Source organism: Strigops habroptila, chromosome 8 (assembly GCF_004027225.2).
Source record: "Strigops habroptila isolate Jane chromosome 8, bStrHab1.2.pri, whole genome shotgun sequence".
Classification (NCBI taxonomy): Eukaryota; Metazoa; Chordata; class Aves; order Psittaciformes; family Psittacidae; genus Strigops; species Strigops habroptila.
This window is the reverse complement of record NC_044284.2, coordinates 10110624-10128558: the sequence shown is the minus strand read 5'-3', so window position 1 is coordinate 10128558 and position 17935 is coordinate 10110624. Positions and strand designations below refer to the sequence as shown.

The 17935-nt window shown below is 38.8% G+C and overlaps 1 protein-coding gene across 5 annotated transcripts in view; it reads right to left on the bottom strand.

The window, feature by feature from the left end:
- The window catches only part of STAG1 (stromal antigen 1), a 190526-nt gene that overhangs the window by 123729 nt on the left and 48862 nt on the right, over positions 1 to 17935 (bottom strand). For 3 of the 5 annotated variants that reach the window (XM_030494152.1, XM_030494155.1, XM_030494154.1), the window contains exons 3-4: positions 17697 to 17799; positions 7782 to 7961 (exon numbers count right to left, since the gene is read on the bottom strand). In XM_030494152.1, coding sequence (XP_030350012.1) covers positions 7782 to 7961; positions 17697 to 17799 — 283 coding nt within the window. The remainder of the gene's footprint in view (positions 1 to 7781; positions 7962 to 17696; positions 17800 to 17935) is intronic. The other 2 variants (XM_030494156.1, XM_030494157.1) reach the window with 1 other exon arrangement.

Here is a 17935-nt window from a genome sequence, read left to right as displayed (position 1 = left end):
TGCTTTAACAGACAGTGAGAAGAACTTAAGAGTACAATAAAATTAAGAACACAGGGAAAGAAAGGCAAGCAGTGACAGATTTATAATGCTTTGCACAAAAGTTGTTTTTGTTTTTTTTTAGTGAATCCATGCAGGTCTTCTTTTTAAAAAGAGTAAAAGTCATTTAAGGTTAAATTTTGTGAGGACTGAAGTAATTACACAGATAGTTATTGGGGAGAAAGTAGTTCCTAACACATGAAAGTACATGCAGTTTAAGATTGTGCATTAGACTTCAAGATGACTATTTAGCTGCATTGCAAATTGCAGCCAGTAAGTCTAATATATACTCATAGAAAAACCTAACATAAGGTTAATTAAAAAGAATCGCAGATTGTGAAGCTGCAACTTACTATTTTTCCCCTAAAGGTGGCCATTTTAGATTATGAGTTCACACTTTGCTAACACCTAGCAAGCACCTTCTGAAAAGCCCAAATGATTCTTTTTTTAATGTAACAGTACCTGTTTCTTGTTTTTCTCATCACAAGCAAAGATGGGAAAATCCACTTTATACAGTGTGTACCTATACAACTTTTTTTCTTCCTGAAGCACAGAGAGGGAAGTAATATAATCCTAGAAGTATGTATTCCAGATAAAACTAAAGGATTCATACTGTCCATACAGAGATATCTGTGTTTGGCATTTCATATAAATACATGTTTCCATGCAGGAAAATGAGCATTAAATATCATTATGTAGGGAAATCAGTGTAACACATTTTATGGAACCATTTGGGAGAAAAAAAAAAACAACCAACCAAACACTACTGAAAGATAAAAATATTTAGTTCTCTTTTGAGAGTATTGGAATGACACAATTTTACTGTCATTACACTTATGTGCCTAAAAAGCATTGGAAAAATTATTCTCTCAAATGGATTAAAATCACAGGAACTACTGGGAATGAACGCTGTTGACACAGCAGATCTGCACTGCTCAGAGCTGTATTTCCTCACCTGAGTCCTCAGAAATGACAAATGGACCATGCGACAGCCTCATACCCAGCAGGTTTTCTGCTACAGTACAGAATGTTTGTAGATGCCTATCTCTTAAAATTGATGCGTAACATAATTTCCATGGGGCTGGGGCTGTTTAAGCTGGGCTAATCATGGGCATGAATGGTTCCAAGATGCTACAAAGCACCAAAACTACTCATATACATTGAACATGAGAACAAAAGAAGTCCTTAGAGGAATGTGGAAGCAAAGTTAGTTATTCCACTAAGAGAGACCCATCGACTTATTAAAAAACATGATTCAAGTGTTAGCACGATTTGTAAAGGGTTCACAGATCATCCCAGACACTTCAAGAAAGGATAACATTCTAGAGAGCAAAAGTCTTCTCTGGCTTTAACAGGCATTTTTAGGTATAAATGCTTTCACAGATTGCACTGCTGGCGCATGTGTTCACATGAAGAGCAAAATCATCCTACATCTTATTACATCACAAAGGAAAACACATGATGTAACGTGTGATGACTGTAGGAAGACTTATTTGGTATTAAGGGATACCCTTCTAATTAATTAACGCTACATCTGGTGGCTGAATTGTTCCTAGTATAAAAAGCATGAAAACATGTACCTCGTTTTCATTTCATTTTTCTTCTAATTCAGTAGCATTCAACCAAAAGCAAATCTAGATTGGGCCACAGAACAAATTCATATTAATATGAAAACAAAATACCAGTTTAAATGTAAATAAAGTTGCAGTTATTTTACCCTGTAAACTCTAGAGAATGAATACTTAAACTCCTAAGGAGTTTCTCAGACAGTCCGGGGAAACCCAAAGTTATTATCCATCCTTCAAGTTGGAGAATACAGCATTGTCAAAATACAACAGAGGACAATTAAACTAAAATATGCCTTTAACACAAAAAACAACTATAACACTTGACCAAATATGTCTGTATATTGGCACTCTTCAAAAATCTTCACTCCCAAAAATGCTAGAAGCAGATGCAGAGACGCTATCCAGCAAAGAGGACTTCTAATAGGGACAAGAGACAAACTCAGGGAAGAGAAAGCCATTAATGCTACTGAGAACACAGACACCACATTCATGCTGAGCTGCAAACTGTCCGAGGTAGGGAGAATTCCCAGAATACATCTTTGCTGCCTTATTCTCTTTCTTAACTGCCATTGTCAGAGAAAGGATATTGGACTTCTGGTACAATCCAATTGCAGCTGCCCTGATGTTTTAAGCTCGAGAATATATGTAAAAGCATATATGTAATTCCTCCTACATAAGGTAGGTATGGTGATGGTTATACAGTCATTCTAATCAAGAATAAGTCTGAGCTGCTCCCAGAGATGAGCTGAATCCGGGAGCTGATCCAGTTAAAAAAGAAAAAAATATCCATCAAAGTGTCAGGCTCTAATTAAATCTATTTCTTGGTGCCACTACAAACACACAAGAAAGGTGTAAAAACCATCAGGTGTGGGAGAAGGTGAGACCAATCTGTTCAACAGCTGCCTTAGTTTATGCAAGATTAAAGCAGGCATGTAACAATTCTTTCTAACCAGAACCACTGGAAGGACTAAGGAAGATGGGGATTATCTATACTGCACAATGATTATGTGATTAAAATAATTGTGAGATAAAATTCCAGGGAGTTGAGGGAAGTAAGCAAAGGAAAGCTTAATCCATGCAGAATGCATCAGGAACCAGCTGACAAAGCTGAGCAGTCACTGGGGCTCACTCCACCATCATCTTCCTTCCCTGGAAGAAGCCAGCCCAAGGAGCAGCCTTGCTCTCCAAGAGGGCACCAAATGCCTTCTCCAACACCAATGCCACCTCCTGCTCCACGTTCACCAGCCCAGCTTCCTGCTGCAATGGCCAAGGTACCTGCAATCAGCAGGATAGGGGAGCTGGAGCAAGACCTGTTGGGGAACAATGATGTTCCAAACTTTGGCTCTGCCTATACAGTGGCTAAGGTTGGCCTCCCCTAACTTCTAATTAACTGAAACTAATATTACTATTAACATAGAAAAATTATGGTTGTAAAAGAAGCTGTTGGCTTAATACTGGAATGGGGTGTAATTCCATGGTCTGAGCTATACAGGGAAGTAGTATACAGACCATAATTTCTGCCCTAAATGCTATGAAAATACAAAAATTACTGAAATTATATAGCATATGCCATATTAACAAGATGAATAAAGACATATCAGTTTGGAAGAACATACTATCCTGCATTTCTTGAACAGATCATCAAACCTCGAAGTGACAGAAAAAGGTACTGGAAGTACTAGGAATTTCAATCATATATAATTTCAGATGCAGATGTTGATGACTGAACCTCACCCAAACCTGATACATTATGATAAAAGGAACTGGCAACCACCCCAGTAAGACACTTGTGGAAAAAAAAGAACAAAAAAGAGCACTGCTGAAAGTGAGGAGAGCATTTCCTTTACCTCTTCCATATTATTTCCAACAGATGAAATACGTAATTATAAGGATGCATACCCTTCATTTTTGCATGTAGTAATCTTGAACCTTAGTCTGCGATAGACAGGTGGAATCTTGGAGGACTCAAATCCATGCATGCCAAGGTGCACAGACAAGAACAATGAGGAACCACGCACATTCTTTATTTCTGGTGGCACAGAGAAAACTCCCATTTCAACATACTAGAAAGCTCTCTTTGTATATAATATCCTAAAATGCCTGTTGGCATACTTTTACCATACTCTGAACCATGTCTAACTGACACCAAGATTACTTTCATTAGCTAGGCAGAGGGTTCAAACTTTTTTTCTCTAACCTGTAGCAAACTGATAACATCAGTTAAGGGTAAATGTTAATACATGTAAGTGAGGCAGTGAGACACTGGCACAGGGTGCCCAGAGAAGCTGTGGCTGCCCCATCCCTGGCAGTGTTCAAGGCCAGGTTGGACACAGGGGCTTGGAGCAACCTGCTCTAGTGGAAGGTGTCCCTGCCCATGGCAGGGGGTTGGAACTGGATGAGCTTTAAGGTCCCTTCCAACCCAAACCAGTCTATGATAATATTACAGAGTAATCAAAGCATAGGTCTGTTCATGTTTCGGAACTGAACACCTCTTACAAGCACTGATGATTCTCTCTGATGTTCTGGGCGAGGTACAAATTCCCTTTGAACACAAGAAAGCAGAACACTTTCATGCTTGGTTTGACCAATGCAGAAGAACAAACTTCATTACAGCTAATAGGTCACAATTAGGAGAAATTTTCAGACTGAAGCCTAAACAAAATTTGAGATCATCACACACTCTATTTCACTGCTGGCTTAATGCTGTGGTCAGAGACCAGTAGAGAAGTATCTATAAAGATATAAGCTACAAGTCAGCCTCTGTATTGGGGGCTCAGCTGGAGGAGTGGAGGTTCACCCACATCCTTCATTCCCGTCAGTGTCAAATCAGGCAGCTTAGGCCATGAGAAACAGTGATATAGTCTGTTCTGCCTATGGAGGTTTAGAGTGGGGAAATATAGTGGATATAGCTGTCTACATAGTAGATATAGCTGTCTACATAAAATCACTCAAGGAAAAAATAAACAAACAAGAGAGACAAATGACAAAAAGCAAAAGAATATCGTGTTTGCCTGACCAAAAAAACGCATAAAGCCTGAAAAAGGTCAGTGACCAGTCTTAATGGACTAACAAAACACACCTGCAGAAAACATGAACAGTAGGTCATATCACACTTCATACATGGGAGCTGCCAACATAAAAACTTCCGAAGTAACTAACTGTACAAAATATTACAGAGCAAATTAAAAAGCAGTGACAACAGCCCAATACCAACTTAATGCGGGCATCAAATTGATTTATAGAGTTCAAGTAAGAGTTAACCCCAACACAACTAGCACTTCATAACAGAGGCAAAGATTTATATACAAAGAGCAGTCCTGAAGTTATGTATACTTGAAATACAAAATACTAACCTAGCTTTGTTTCCCTGGAAGAACCAAACAGCACTAAGCCTGAAGAGAAGAATTAAATGAATCCTGCTATGGGAACCAAAATAGAGAACAAACTTAAAAGAAGTGAGAATTGAATTCAGCTACAGACTTCCATGAGTTGGCAACACAAAGCCAGAAAAATCTAACAACTAAAATAAATCCTGAGAGCAAACAGCAGGAGCAGATAGATCAGAAAACACATGATTCCCATGTAATCTCAGAATGTATAAATGGAATTTTGCTGGGTTTTCATTGCTGTAAGCAAACTTCAGAGCACTACAGAAAAATGTAGGTTCATATTACAGGGAAAGAACTAGAAATTGAGAAATGATAGGTTCTGACAAATCCAAATATATGTCATTTATCAGAAAATTGGCAATACTGACAAAATTGCTAAAATTAGCCACAACACACCTGCATCCAAACTACAAAAAACAAAAATGCCAAGCACTCCTAATTGTTACATCAAAATCCCTAAGCAATTAAGGAAAAAGAAAAGTATAAAGATGCTAGTAAGTTTGGTTTGGTTCATAGAACCTTGGTTTCACTTGATTATTGTTCCGAAGTGCAAGTTAAAAGATATTAAATCAATTTTAATTGTATCCTCTTTCTCACTATATGGTTTTTTTCTCTTTTTTTCTTTTCCTTTTAATATATTTTTACCAACAGTAGAATTTTCAAAGATGCACAAGTGACACATATTCTGGAAATTATGGTTCAAGTCATTTATGCCTGTTTGTAGCCCAGGTCTTCAAATAAAAACTAAACTAAAAGAGGGGAGATTCAGGCTTAGATGTGAGGAAGAAATTCTTTGCAATAAGGGTAGTAAAATCGTGGCACAGATCACCCAGAGAGATGGCAGATGCACATCCCTGGAGACATTCAAGCCCAGGCTGGGTGCGGTTCTGGGCAACCTTTTCTAGCTGAAGATGTCCCTGCTCATTGCAAGGTCCCTTCCAACCCAAACTATTCTATCATTTTATAAACCTGCCTATTCCTTTACTATTTGCTTATCATTTCTCCATTGCTTAAAATGTGCTGTCTACTTCTTTCTCATAGATGCAGGTGGGGCACATTTTAAGCATGTGTGTGCACATGTATATATACACAAATATACAGACACACACCCTTCTGTATCTGCATATACAATAGTAAATTTCTCAAAACAATTCCTTTGAATTTCAATTCCAAAGGTTTCTTAATGCATGCATGAAATTCCCTTTTAAAATTTCATCTGCAAAGACTTCTTCTGATGGCATCTCCTGAAATAGATGAAATGCATCAAAGTCAATTCCACACACACACACACAGAGTCATCCAATATCAAAGCAATCACTCATTCCTTTTCATTTGGCTCCTGCAAATATCAATAACTCTAAGACAAACCATACTACATAAAGCATATTGTATGTTCTGTACCACAGTAAAACCAGAAAATAGACTCCAGATGTTTCCTCAAATCCTGCCAAAAACGAAATTTAAAAAAGTGTTGAAAACCAAGCAGAGTTAGAAGCCCTGACTTAAAACATATAAGAAGAGGAGGCACAAGTAATCTGTACATTTGTTAGGAGTAAATTTGTTCTGTCTTCACCTACTAGATAAGAAGGGTCAATCTTGAATAACTGTAAATATAGAAACTATAAAGTATAAGAATTCTCATTTACTTCCCATTCATTATTTCCTTAGAATAACATCTCAGACCTTCCACAGATTTGAGACTGGGAGAAAATCTTCAACAGCTTTCACTCATTTGGAAGGACTAGATTCCTTTGGGAGTTAATTAGACTTTTCTTTTAGCTCCACTAAAAACAATATTGAAAATGGGACCTGGCCCCTGAATTTTTCTAATTTGCCGTTTTATCATGTCAGTTAGCACCATAAAGTCAAAATAAACTGTTTTGCTGAACTACAAAGTAAAAGAGGTTTGCTTAAACAATCCTTCAATAGGAACGACTGTTGGCTTTGCACTGCACAGGATGAACAGTGTTTTGGGCTCATTATTACTCCTTTGAGTGCCAAAACCAACAGGTGAAGCCCAGTAGCTTCTTAAAAGAATAAAAGTACTGTCAAAACCAATCATCTATAAAGGTTCTCGAGGTGGAACTCATCTTGCCCAACAGATCCTGTAAGACCTCTGAAATTGATCAAAACACAAAGGAGAAAGAAACACTTCCAGAGGCCATTCACTACAACTATCTTAGATAAGTAATTTCCAATGAAAAATTCTCCTTCAAGATGTGTCCATCTTTGTCCCTTAGATACAGAGGAAGTCCAGGCAACTCATTCAGCCTTCACCTGCTGCTCTGGTGGGGACAGCAAGAAGAGTACAGCGCAAAGTAATCAAGCAAAGCTGCTTGTGTCAGTAGGTATTTTTGAAAAAAAAAAAAGCAGCAAACAAAAAAAGCCTTGGATCCATCACTAATATATACTTTTCCCTCATATAAAACTTATTATAGGATATTTTTAATGGACTGCTTAATACCAACATATATTTTCAATTTGGAAGTAATGGACAAAATCATGGAGAATTTGAAATACATAACTTTCTCATCTGTCTCTTGCCTTTCAGAAGTATATATGGCAGTCCTCAATCAAAGCACATTCTGCCCCTTACTTTTATTATATGTAGACAGGCTAAAACAATATTGAAAATGGGACCTGGCCCCTAAATTTTTCTAATTTGCCATTTTATCATGTCAGTTAGCACCGTAAAGTCAAAATACAACTGTTTACAAAAGCATAGCTTAGGCTGAACTCCTACAGTCAGGACATACTGAATTGTGAAGGGGTGACTTAGTTATTTTACCTGCATGGCACTCTTTCCCAGCTTAACCACCTCAAATAAAGTGACAGGGTCCCCTTCTCCATTCTGCTGAGGGTGGCCATTAGCTCTTCCACGACTTGCTCCTCTGGCTCCAGATTCAGAACGACCCTTGTCCGCCGGAGACTTTCGAGGTTTCTTAGTGGCAGACTGGGCAAAGAAAACCAGCACAACAAAAATCTATTATAGCTATATCTGAAATCACTCAATGTATCTTTATAAATTATACATAAATATCACACACATTTATACACTCACACATGTATATACACACAAGTATCACAGAATAAGCCAGGCTGGAAGGGATCTCAGGAGATCTCCAGCCTGTCCTCTTGCTCAGAGCAGGGTCAGCTATGAAATTCAGCCAGGTTACTTAGAGCTTTATCCCATGAGGTCCATATATTTTTATTTATCAGTAATCGTTGAGGAACAACTTAAAAGCCACTGTCATATCAAGGTAAGTGGTGGTGACTTCCCAACACAGGAGCACCAGCTCATGTCAATACTCGTATAGTCTTATTCAGCACAGACAGTTGACAATATGACTAAAACTAGACAAATGGTAGCAAATTACAGACAGCAAAAGTGGTTCATGCTGGCACACAAAAACTTTTAGAATAACTAATGATCTTTGGAAGACAATAAGTTACTAAAAATACACTTGTCACGTTAACATTCATTTTCTGTATTTTCATTTTTATACAACTTGTATAAGAAACTGTGTACATAACGAGTCAGCTCTTCAACTCAAATTAAATCACTGGATTTATACAGCCAGTATACGGATTTAGTAGATCATCGTAATAGCCCCTTGCTTCAATGTTTTATGAGTTAAAACATTTTCCCTGTGAATTTAAATTATTTATTGTAAATTTTCACTAGATTCCTCAAGCTTATATCAGGTGGTATAGATCCCACTTGTAAGAAGTCACCCAGTTAACAGTTTGCTCTGAATTTAACTTTCTGAAGAAAATAACGCAAGATTCTTGCTATGATCTTACTTCCATATTCAATTTTTCTCCCTCCTGTGAGGCAGAGAAAAGCAAAAGCTGCCATCTTCCACACAACTATGAAGCTACTTTGAGGAATTACATCAAAGAAAACAGCATGCAAGCAACTTGAAGATTACATTTAGGACAATATCCTCGTGGTACCATTTACTTGAATATACTGTCAGATGGTTTCTATTAAAGCTTTTACTAAAGAACATCAAGTCAATGTTTTTGGTTGCATCTTCCAAGTGTAGACACATTAAGAATATTCCTACAGAGGAAAGGGATCACATTTCTGGAAGAGAGCTGGTAGAAGACAGACCTGTGGTCTAGCAGGTCCTTACTTTAAAAGGGATCACAGCTGGTGGGGCCAGAGTGCTAAAGAAAAGGGCAAGGCAGAGTGCAACTGCAACTGCCTATTGCAAGACTTGTGTACAAATGCAAGCTGGAAAGCTTAAAGTAATGGAACAATCTCTGTGAGAAGTTGTGTGGATAACATCTGCACTTACAATTAAAAGAATACGTGTTCTCCCTCAGTGAATTTTTAAGCATGCACAAAGCTGCCTTTAACAGCAAGAAAACTATCAATATGCGACATGTTTGAGCTCTGTTGAGCTCCAAAGAGACACATGATCACTACTTTATAAAATGACAAAGAATTAGAAGTAAATTGTCTCTTTTGAGATATATAATTCCTGTGCTTATCGAGTCTGGGTGACAGTAAGCCATAAGATCCTCAACTAGCTACAAGTACTGCTAAATGAAAGGAGGACTGCAAGTTGATGCCCTCCACAGAAGTTAATGGAAGCCCTCTGTACAGTCAGTTTTTCTCAACATATACTTCAAATTTTAAACACTGCCAGGATGAAGGGAAAGCAAGGAGGAGCTGGAAGTGAAATGCACACATCCCAAGATACCTTGTTACTGGAAAGGAATGAGAAGAGCCACCTACATGGCATGAGTACTATAGATCAGCATGCACACGCTCCCAGTGAGTAATCACAAGACACGTAAATGCTCGGTTTAAACTCCACTTTTGCCAGGCATCTTGGGAAAAAGGGGTGCTTTGACCAAGACTCTTAGTTTGAATTAGAAGGGTGAGAACACCAGTCTGCTCTCAGAAGAGGTACTGAAATAAGTGACAGCGGTACTTCTGACAGAATTACTGGACAAAGCCAGATTCTTCAAATCCAAGTAAGTAGCGCAGTATCCTGGACCTGAGTTAACACTGGTACTGAGTCTACTTGAATAAAGTTTCTCTTTGGTATAGATTTTCTTTTGACAAAGAGAACATCTCTCACAGTGGAGAAACCAAGTCTTTCATTTCACAAAAACCATTCTGCTTCCAAACTGAAGTAGCTTAATCCAGATGCAGGATCTGTACTGAATCCTGCCTCAAGAGACAAAACAAGCAGACAAAGGATCCTCTGTAGAAAAACTGAAAGAAATTCAAAACTAGAACTTTCTGAGTTATTTTCAGGTGGAAAGGCACTAGAGGAAGGATGTCCACCAGACTGCCACTCCAGAGCACTTCCACCCAGTAGGCATCTGACAGGAAGCCCAAGCTCAATTCCATTCCAGAGTGCAAATACAAAAGCAAGTCATACATAGGTGCTCCAGCCTCCAGAAACTGCCTGGTACTCTAATTGTAAAGCTTTGCAAGCACAGGGACAGAATAGAAGAACTGGCATCATCTTCTTAAAATACAATACTACGATGCTGTTATCAAACATTACTTCCATGTAGCATCCCTGAATATACAGCAAGAAACTTCTCAGGCCATCCTGAAGATCTGAGCTTCATACAGGTTCCCACCTCTGAGTACAAAGCTGAATAGATAAGCCTATATCAAGACGAAAATTTTTCATTATGAGAACAACCAGCCATTGGAATAACCTCCCTAGGGAAGTGGTGGATTCCCCAATGTTGGACACTTAAAATTCAGCTGGACAGAGTGCTGGGCCATCTTGTCTAGTCTGTCCTTCGCCAAGAAAGGTAGGACTAGTTGATCCCTGAGCTGCCTGCCAACCTCATGTCCTAGGATTCTATCCCAGGATGGATACATCCAATACCACTGAAGCAAGTGAAGGAAAAGCATGGACTGGTATATCCATAGAAACGCAAGAGGACTCCTTCATGATACAGAGTATCTGCAGAATACCTGCAGAGGCAGTGTGCTCTTGGAAGTGGAAGCAACAGTAATCTCTCTTTTGAGATACAGGGCCACCTCTGTTTGGCATCCTCAATGATTTGTAGCTTGACTTTGCAGCTCCACTTCCAGCTGTCCAGAACATTTGTCTGTCATAAATAAAAACACTCGGGTTTTTGTTGAATTGAAGGAGCACTCCTCCCTGCGGATGCTGGAAGCCTCCAGGAAGTGTTGCTTTAAGTGATACTGTTGCTTTAATGCTAGTTTAAGCCTTAAAGGCAAACAGGAAACAAAATACTTACCTGGACTGAAATTCAGCTAAGATGATGGCAATTCAGAATTTTGTAATAAATTAGCTAGATAATACTTTTGCTTTCATGCCTTTAAAATGATTGGGAAGAAAAAAAAAGCAACCCATATTTGTAAAATCAAGTAATATGGTGAAAGTTGATTCATTACACTAAAAAAGAAAAAAAAAAGTGAAAGTGGCTTGACATTTTCCATTAACATTCCCCAGACTGATCCAACACACTTCATGAAGAAATAAAGACAGTAGAAGTGTTACAGGTCAGTAACTCCATCTAACCTGCAGGCTTAAATGATGGCCTCTATGTGTGCATTCATACTATAAGTAATTTAAAGCAGTACCTATTTCTCTAGATAGCTGGAAGAAGCTTTTTAACCTTCCACTTGAGCAAAACTGAAGAACTTGCCTCTCCAAGGCACCATCCTCCTGAGAGGCCTCTGCACTATAACCTCCTGTTAAGCAGAACAGTGGCAATGTCTGAGCTCTTTCTGAATGAATCCTGATTAATAAAAGAAAGCTACTGCACACTTTGTAACATCATCATGGTTACCTTAGGAGAAGTTCTTAGACTCAAATGGTCAGTCCTTTGGACTTTATTCATCAGAAAAACAAACAAGGTGCTCCCTCTGAAAAGCCTTATCCCACAAATAAAGACAGATGCAGGTCCCCTAGCATCCAGTGCGCACAGAACTGCTTCAGTTATAGCACATGCAGTTTAGAACAAAACAAAAAGCAGAGGCAGTGTTGAGGCATGCTCTTGCTTTTTTTATCCTTATTTAAAAGCCTAGCAAGAGTTCTAAAAGTCATATTAAAGAATCAAGAGAGTCTGCTGTAAATGCTTGAATCACTTCAATCCTTCCAGCTGAGGGAATTGCTGTCAAAATCAGACTATTTACATAGAAAAATGAAGAATAGATTAGATTGCCAAAAATACAAGGACCATCCCATCAAAAGCTTCAACGGAAATCTTCTAATGCCATTAGGATTTCTCCACCAGGAAGCTTCAAGTGGTGGAATAGAAAGTATTCACACACTGGCTGTATTTGCACTGCATTTCCACAGAGCTACAGGAAGACTTAGTCACTTCAGTTTTAAGGGATAGACCTAAAATACCATGCAATCAAGCTGAAACAGGACAATGATGTAAGTCACATCAAACCACAAACTTTGACTACTATGAAAATAAATTCTTCCAAGAGGATTCCTTCCTTCTATTCATTAGGATGTGTATGATTTGGAACTAGAAGGAAAACTCAATCCCCAGCAGTATCTAACATCCATGCTACAAGACTGAATAAGGCTAAGAGTCTTCTGCAAAGGTAAAATTTCACATACGAATGCAGAGATAAGGTATTGTGGTCTGTCACCTCCATACCGAAAAATACAAAAAGACATGAAAGCAAAACTGTACAGTCTGCACTGGGAATAAAAGGAATGGAAGTGCCTTGTTCCATCTTGCCTTAATAGAAGAATCTGAGGAGCTGGAGAAAGGCATGCAGTGGCCCTGTGTATGCGATGAGAGAGACACCAGCAGAGATCTCAAAATTGCCACCTTTGAAACAGAAAGACTGGCATTTCTTCTTGTCCTCTGAACCAAATAGGCTAATCTGTCTACTCCTACCTCTAAGCTGAAATACAGCCAGGAGATCTCTCTCACTCCCTCAATGTCTAACAGCTGAAGCTTAAGCCAACCTATCCTTAGCTCCTGGGAAGGTAAGGGAACATAGGTTAAAATAAAGAATGCCAATAACATTGAACAGAAAGTGTTGATCCAAGAAAGGAGACAAAAAAAGGATAGATGAATAACTCATCTGAGCCTGAGCTCACCGATGTGAAAGCTGCATTGCATCATAAGCCCTTGGGCTTTTAAACCTCTTACTTACAACAGGAGAGCATGTCCATACTCATGTGTTTCAATAACGCAGTGGACAGAAAAGGTGTTTTTGGCCAATGTTATTCAGCAGCTTCAACCAGAGGACTGTTATAGGTCACTCATTAAATACACCCCATACAATTCACTAAATACATACCCACATGGTATGCTCGCACACAGTATTGCTTAAATCCATGCAACAAAATATCCCACTCTTGGCCAGTCATTCCACAGGCATATGGTCTACAAGACTCAGTGTCCAGGAGCAGACATGGGCAAGTGGGATGCCAGCCCCAGCCATTGTCAATGCTATGAAAGGACATGGTGCGACTCTTGCCAAATTCACAGCAAGGGTTGGTGAATTCAGGACAATCAGGTTAGAATCTGAGAGTTACCCTGAATGACCAATGCACTGTATCTCTTCACAAGTTGATGGTATAATCTACTCAGTCAAGTACTCATTAGAAGTCTCTAATAGAAGTGGAGGGGCAACTTGGAAAGCAGCATTTTCAGGAAGGGAAAGTTCCCCAGAACATTAAGATTCTCTATGAACTGAAGAGGTTCTACAAATGGCAAATGTTCAAATGAGGACCACCTCTGTACAAAAGTCTCAAATCTGCAAAGAAGAATGTCTTTTTTTGGAAAAAAGTCTGGAAAATCCTCTAGTAGTAGTCTTTCTAATAAAATTTATCTTTTTATTCTATAGATAAAATTTATCTATTTATTCACCTATTTAAAATACCTAAATATATTTTATGGAGTACATTGTGTGCAGCTCTTTAACAGAACCATGCAGTTAGACAAAACAGCACAGAATAGCACTTTCAAAAGAAATCAGTATGTTCATGGCAGATGCGTCACTGTAGCTGTGATGGCCTAAGGACATAATCAAATCAGCATTTGCAGGGAGAGATCAAATCTTATTAGATCATAATATTTTAGTTAGGGAAAAAAAAACCCAAACCAAAAAACCCCCAAGCCACAAGAAACAGAAGAGCCTTTGGGCAGAAAAGCCTTTCTTTAGGTCTATAACAGAAATTAAAAGCATCAAAGCTAAGTTGAGATATAACAGCTCTGAATTTAACTAAATGTTTTAATCTGTGTCACATCTGAGAGTAAAGGTAGGTGGTACCTGTGGAGGAAATAAAAATCATGTTAGCATATGGAAGAGTGGGGGGAGAAATGTCAGAGCTGCACCTCCTGTAAGAAACAGATAATTCACCTAAGGAAAGTGAATGGGTTAGCAGCATGGATAGGAGAGGAATGTGGAGGAGGATGGAAAGTGAAATACAACGTTTGCAAAACCAATACCTCAGTTACTAAGTCCAAGACTTGTCACATCGAATAATGTTATAAATTGCCTAGATTAGACTTTCCAAGGTGCTTGCATTTCTATTCAAGGATATGAGGCATCGAGTGGCTTTTTCCTTTTGGTCATTTTTTTGTAGACCCACCTTATTTATTCCTTTCTGTTGCTGCAGTACCAATTATGAAAGCAGGATTTGACTGTATGTCCAAATATACATATATATCAAGTCACCCAAAAACCTCTAGTCAAATGACTGAATTTGTGGATAAGGGGAGAACAATAGAAACCATTTATGTTGACTTTAGTCTTCCACAATACTCTTGTACCCAAATTGGGAAGTTGTGATCTGGATGGGTAGAAACGTGGTTGAACTGTTGAGCTCAGAGCATAGTGGTTCATAGCGGATCATTCTCTACCTAGAGGCTGGCAATGAGGGAATATAAAAGAAGTCTAACTGGAACATGTCCAGTTTCCCATCTTTATCAGATAGCTGGAGCAGGGGAGCGAACGTGCTCATGTCAAGAGTGCAGATGACACAACACTGGCAGAGAGACCACTTAATGGCATCAACAGCAAGACAGCTATTGACAGTCTGGAGGACTGGGCTAACAGTACACTCAAAATTCAACGTGGACAAATGCAAAGACCAGTGCCTGGCAGAGGAATAAATCCCTGCACCAACGCAGGCTGGAGATTGGCCTGTGAGAGAACAGCTCTGTGGAAAAGCACCTTAGGGTCTTGGAAGACACCAAACTGGACATGAAACAGCCATGTGCCCAAGCAGCAGTGGCCATCAGCACCTCAGGCTGTACAAACAGAATACAGCAGAACAGCAAGGCAACTGATTATACTCAGCACTTCTTAGCCCCTATCGGGAATACCACACCCAGTTTTAGCCCTCTCAATGCAAGAAAGGTATTGATAAACTAGAACAAGTTCAAGCAGAGGGGCTACCAACTGGGTCAGGGGGCTGGGAACACCCATCTGTGGGGCTTTTTGAAACAGCATGTAGTAGGAGGACAACTGACAGCAGTTGTAAACTGAAGAAAGACAGGCTCTGATTGCCTACAAGGGAGAAAGTGTTCACAAAATAAAATGAAACCAGTTGCTAAGAGAGGCTGTGCAGTCTCCAGCCTTAGTGGTTTTCAAGACCAGACTGGAAAAGCGCTGAGCAATGTGGTCTGATCCCAAAGCAGGCCCTGGTCTGAGCAGGAGGTTGCAATGAGACCTCCTGAGGTCCTTCCCAGCAGCCTGATTCCATGATTGACCATTACTGTTTCTCTTCTTTGAAGCTCTTCCAATCCTAATATACCCTTTCTGGAGATTCTGAAGCAGAGGTCAAGAGGGGAAGAGAAACTAGAATTGTGCAAAGTCTACCAAATTTGGGCAAACCACAGTTTTATAAAAGACACAGTATTTCTTTTATTCTCTATTCTCTTCCTTAGTTCTAAGACTAAGAATTTGTCTTTTTTGACCCTTATTCAGCATTAAGATGATGCTTTCGAAGAATGATTTCTGATAACCCCAAGGTCTGGCTCCTTAGCATCAACGGTCAGCTCACAGCCCATCATTTTATGTATGAAGTAATGGCCACTTCCTCTGAATGTTAATCACTTCACAATCATGTACACACTTAATGAGCCTGGAGTTGTTCTGCGCATAAGCAATTGCTCCTGTAGAAACTTGACAGCAGGACCAGTAAAGTGCTTCAGAGAATATTCCCACAGGAGCTACTAATAAGCTTAAACAGAGGGAAACACCTTTTTTAACATCCACCTTTCCCTTCCAGTAAAAGTGTGGTATGTACAAAATACCACTAGTATTGCTTGAACTTGAATTCCTATACTCTGACAACCTCCTGGCATAGCAATCAGGTTGCACCATCCTCTGTTTATTTTGGGGTTTTTTATTAAATCTGCAAAACCTCATAGATTTACTAATGAGATATTCTTATGATGATTTCTGATTTTGCCCTTTGCTTACAAGCTATATAAACAGACGACCAGTTCTCTTTACAAACTTCTTTAAAGCTTCCTGTAAAGAAGATCCACATTTGTGAGCAAATCTGTCCTTACGATGAACATATGCCATCATAGGAAACACTGTTCGAAAGCTTTAAAAAAAGAAGACGACGTGCCCAGAAAAGACAAGGATTTAAAATGTTGGCTCCCAAAGTATGTCCATAAATTGTGATGTAAATTGAAAACCAATACTAAGGAGTTTACACCAGCTTGGCCAGCATGCTTGAGAGGAACACACGGTCCTGTCCATTCTTACAGCCTCACTAGCCCATGCTTAAGGAGTTAGACTTAGGGTGGAAGGTCTTGCGCAGGGGATTTCAATCTTTTAGTGCTATATAGACAGCACATTTATACTGGGGGTGTACACATAGACAAACACTAAGAGGAGACGCAAAATCATTAATAACAAATGCACAGAAGTTCCCACCAAAAATCTTACTCCACAGAGTGTACTTCAATTGATATAATCACAAGAACTACATTTGATGACCCTGAAGACCTAAAATGACAACAGGACACACAGAACTTTTTCTGTATTTTCCAATAAACTGTCTATTATATAAAACAAATTAAAATAAAAGAAAAAGCCTCCTTAAACGCTCCATGTAATAGAGAATTGTTTCTGTATAATCCCATTTATGGGCCAGCAATGGGTAAAGACTAATGGAGAACAGCACATCTTATAGAGCAGAAGCAATATCATCTGCTGTGTTATGCTAGAGAATAGGTTGAAGCTCCCAATCTATACATAGGACAGAGAGTATGTCAATTACATGAATTTTTAAAATGCATTAATAGACCTTCTGAGGCATTTAGTTAATACTATGCTGCAACTCTTCCATTCACATTAAGAGATTATCAGTTACTAAAACGATGCCTCAAATGTCATTTGTCACTTAAAATCCATTGCAGCTTTCAAAACAGATAGCAGTTGTATGTACTGAGATTATTCTCTTGTCTGGAAGAATGTTGTAATATGACAATAATAACAAAATAGTAACGTTCACGTAAGTAGCTAGCAAAAGAAAAAATAATAGCTATTATGAGCTCATTTTTATGTCCCTTTTTAAACACTCCAAACATTGTTTGTATATCAATCTGATAAATATTTCATACTACAAGTCTTCATAAAGTTTGACACAGGGCTCATTAAAAGCCTATTTATGTGACCACAGGATGATTAGATGAAAAACAGTTTGCAGTCGATTTTAAATAGATGCATAACAAAACAAAACTAAATTACACATACTGGAGGCCTGCCAGGACGGCCCCTTTTTCTCTTTCCTTTGACTTCTGCTTCTTCAAGCTCACTGCCAGCATCTGAATGTGCAGTAGTTTCATTTGTAGAATCCCTAAGGGGGAAAAAACACTAGATAAATTAAAATGATTTGAAATCAACAAGTAATCTATAACTGACTGATTAAATACTTAGTCCTAAGCCAGGAAAAAAACCAAAAAAGTCAGCATTAAAAGGCTTGCCACATTTAT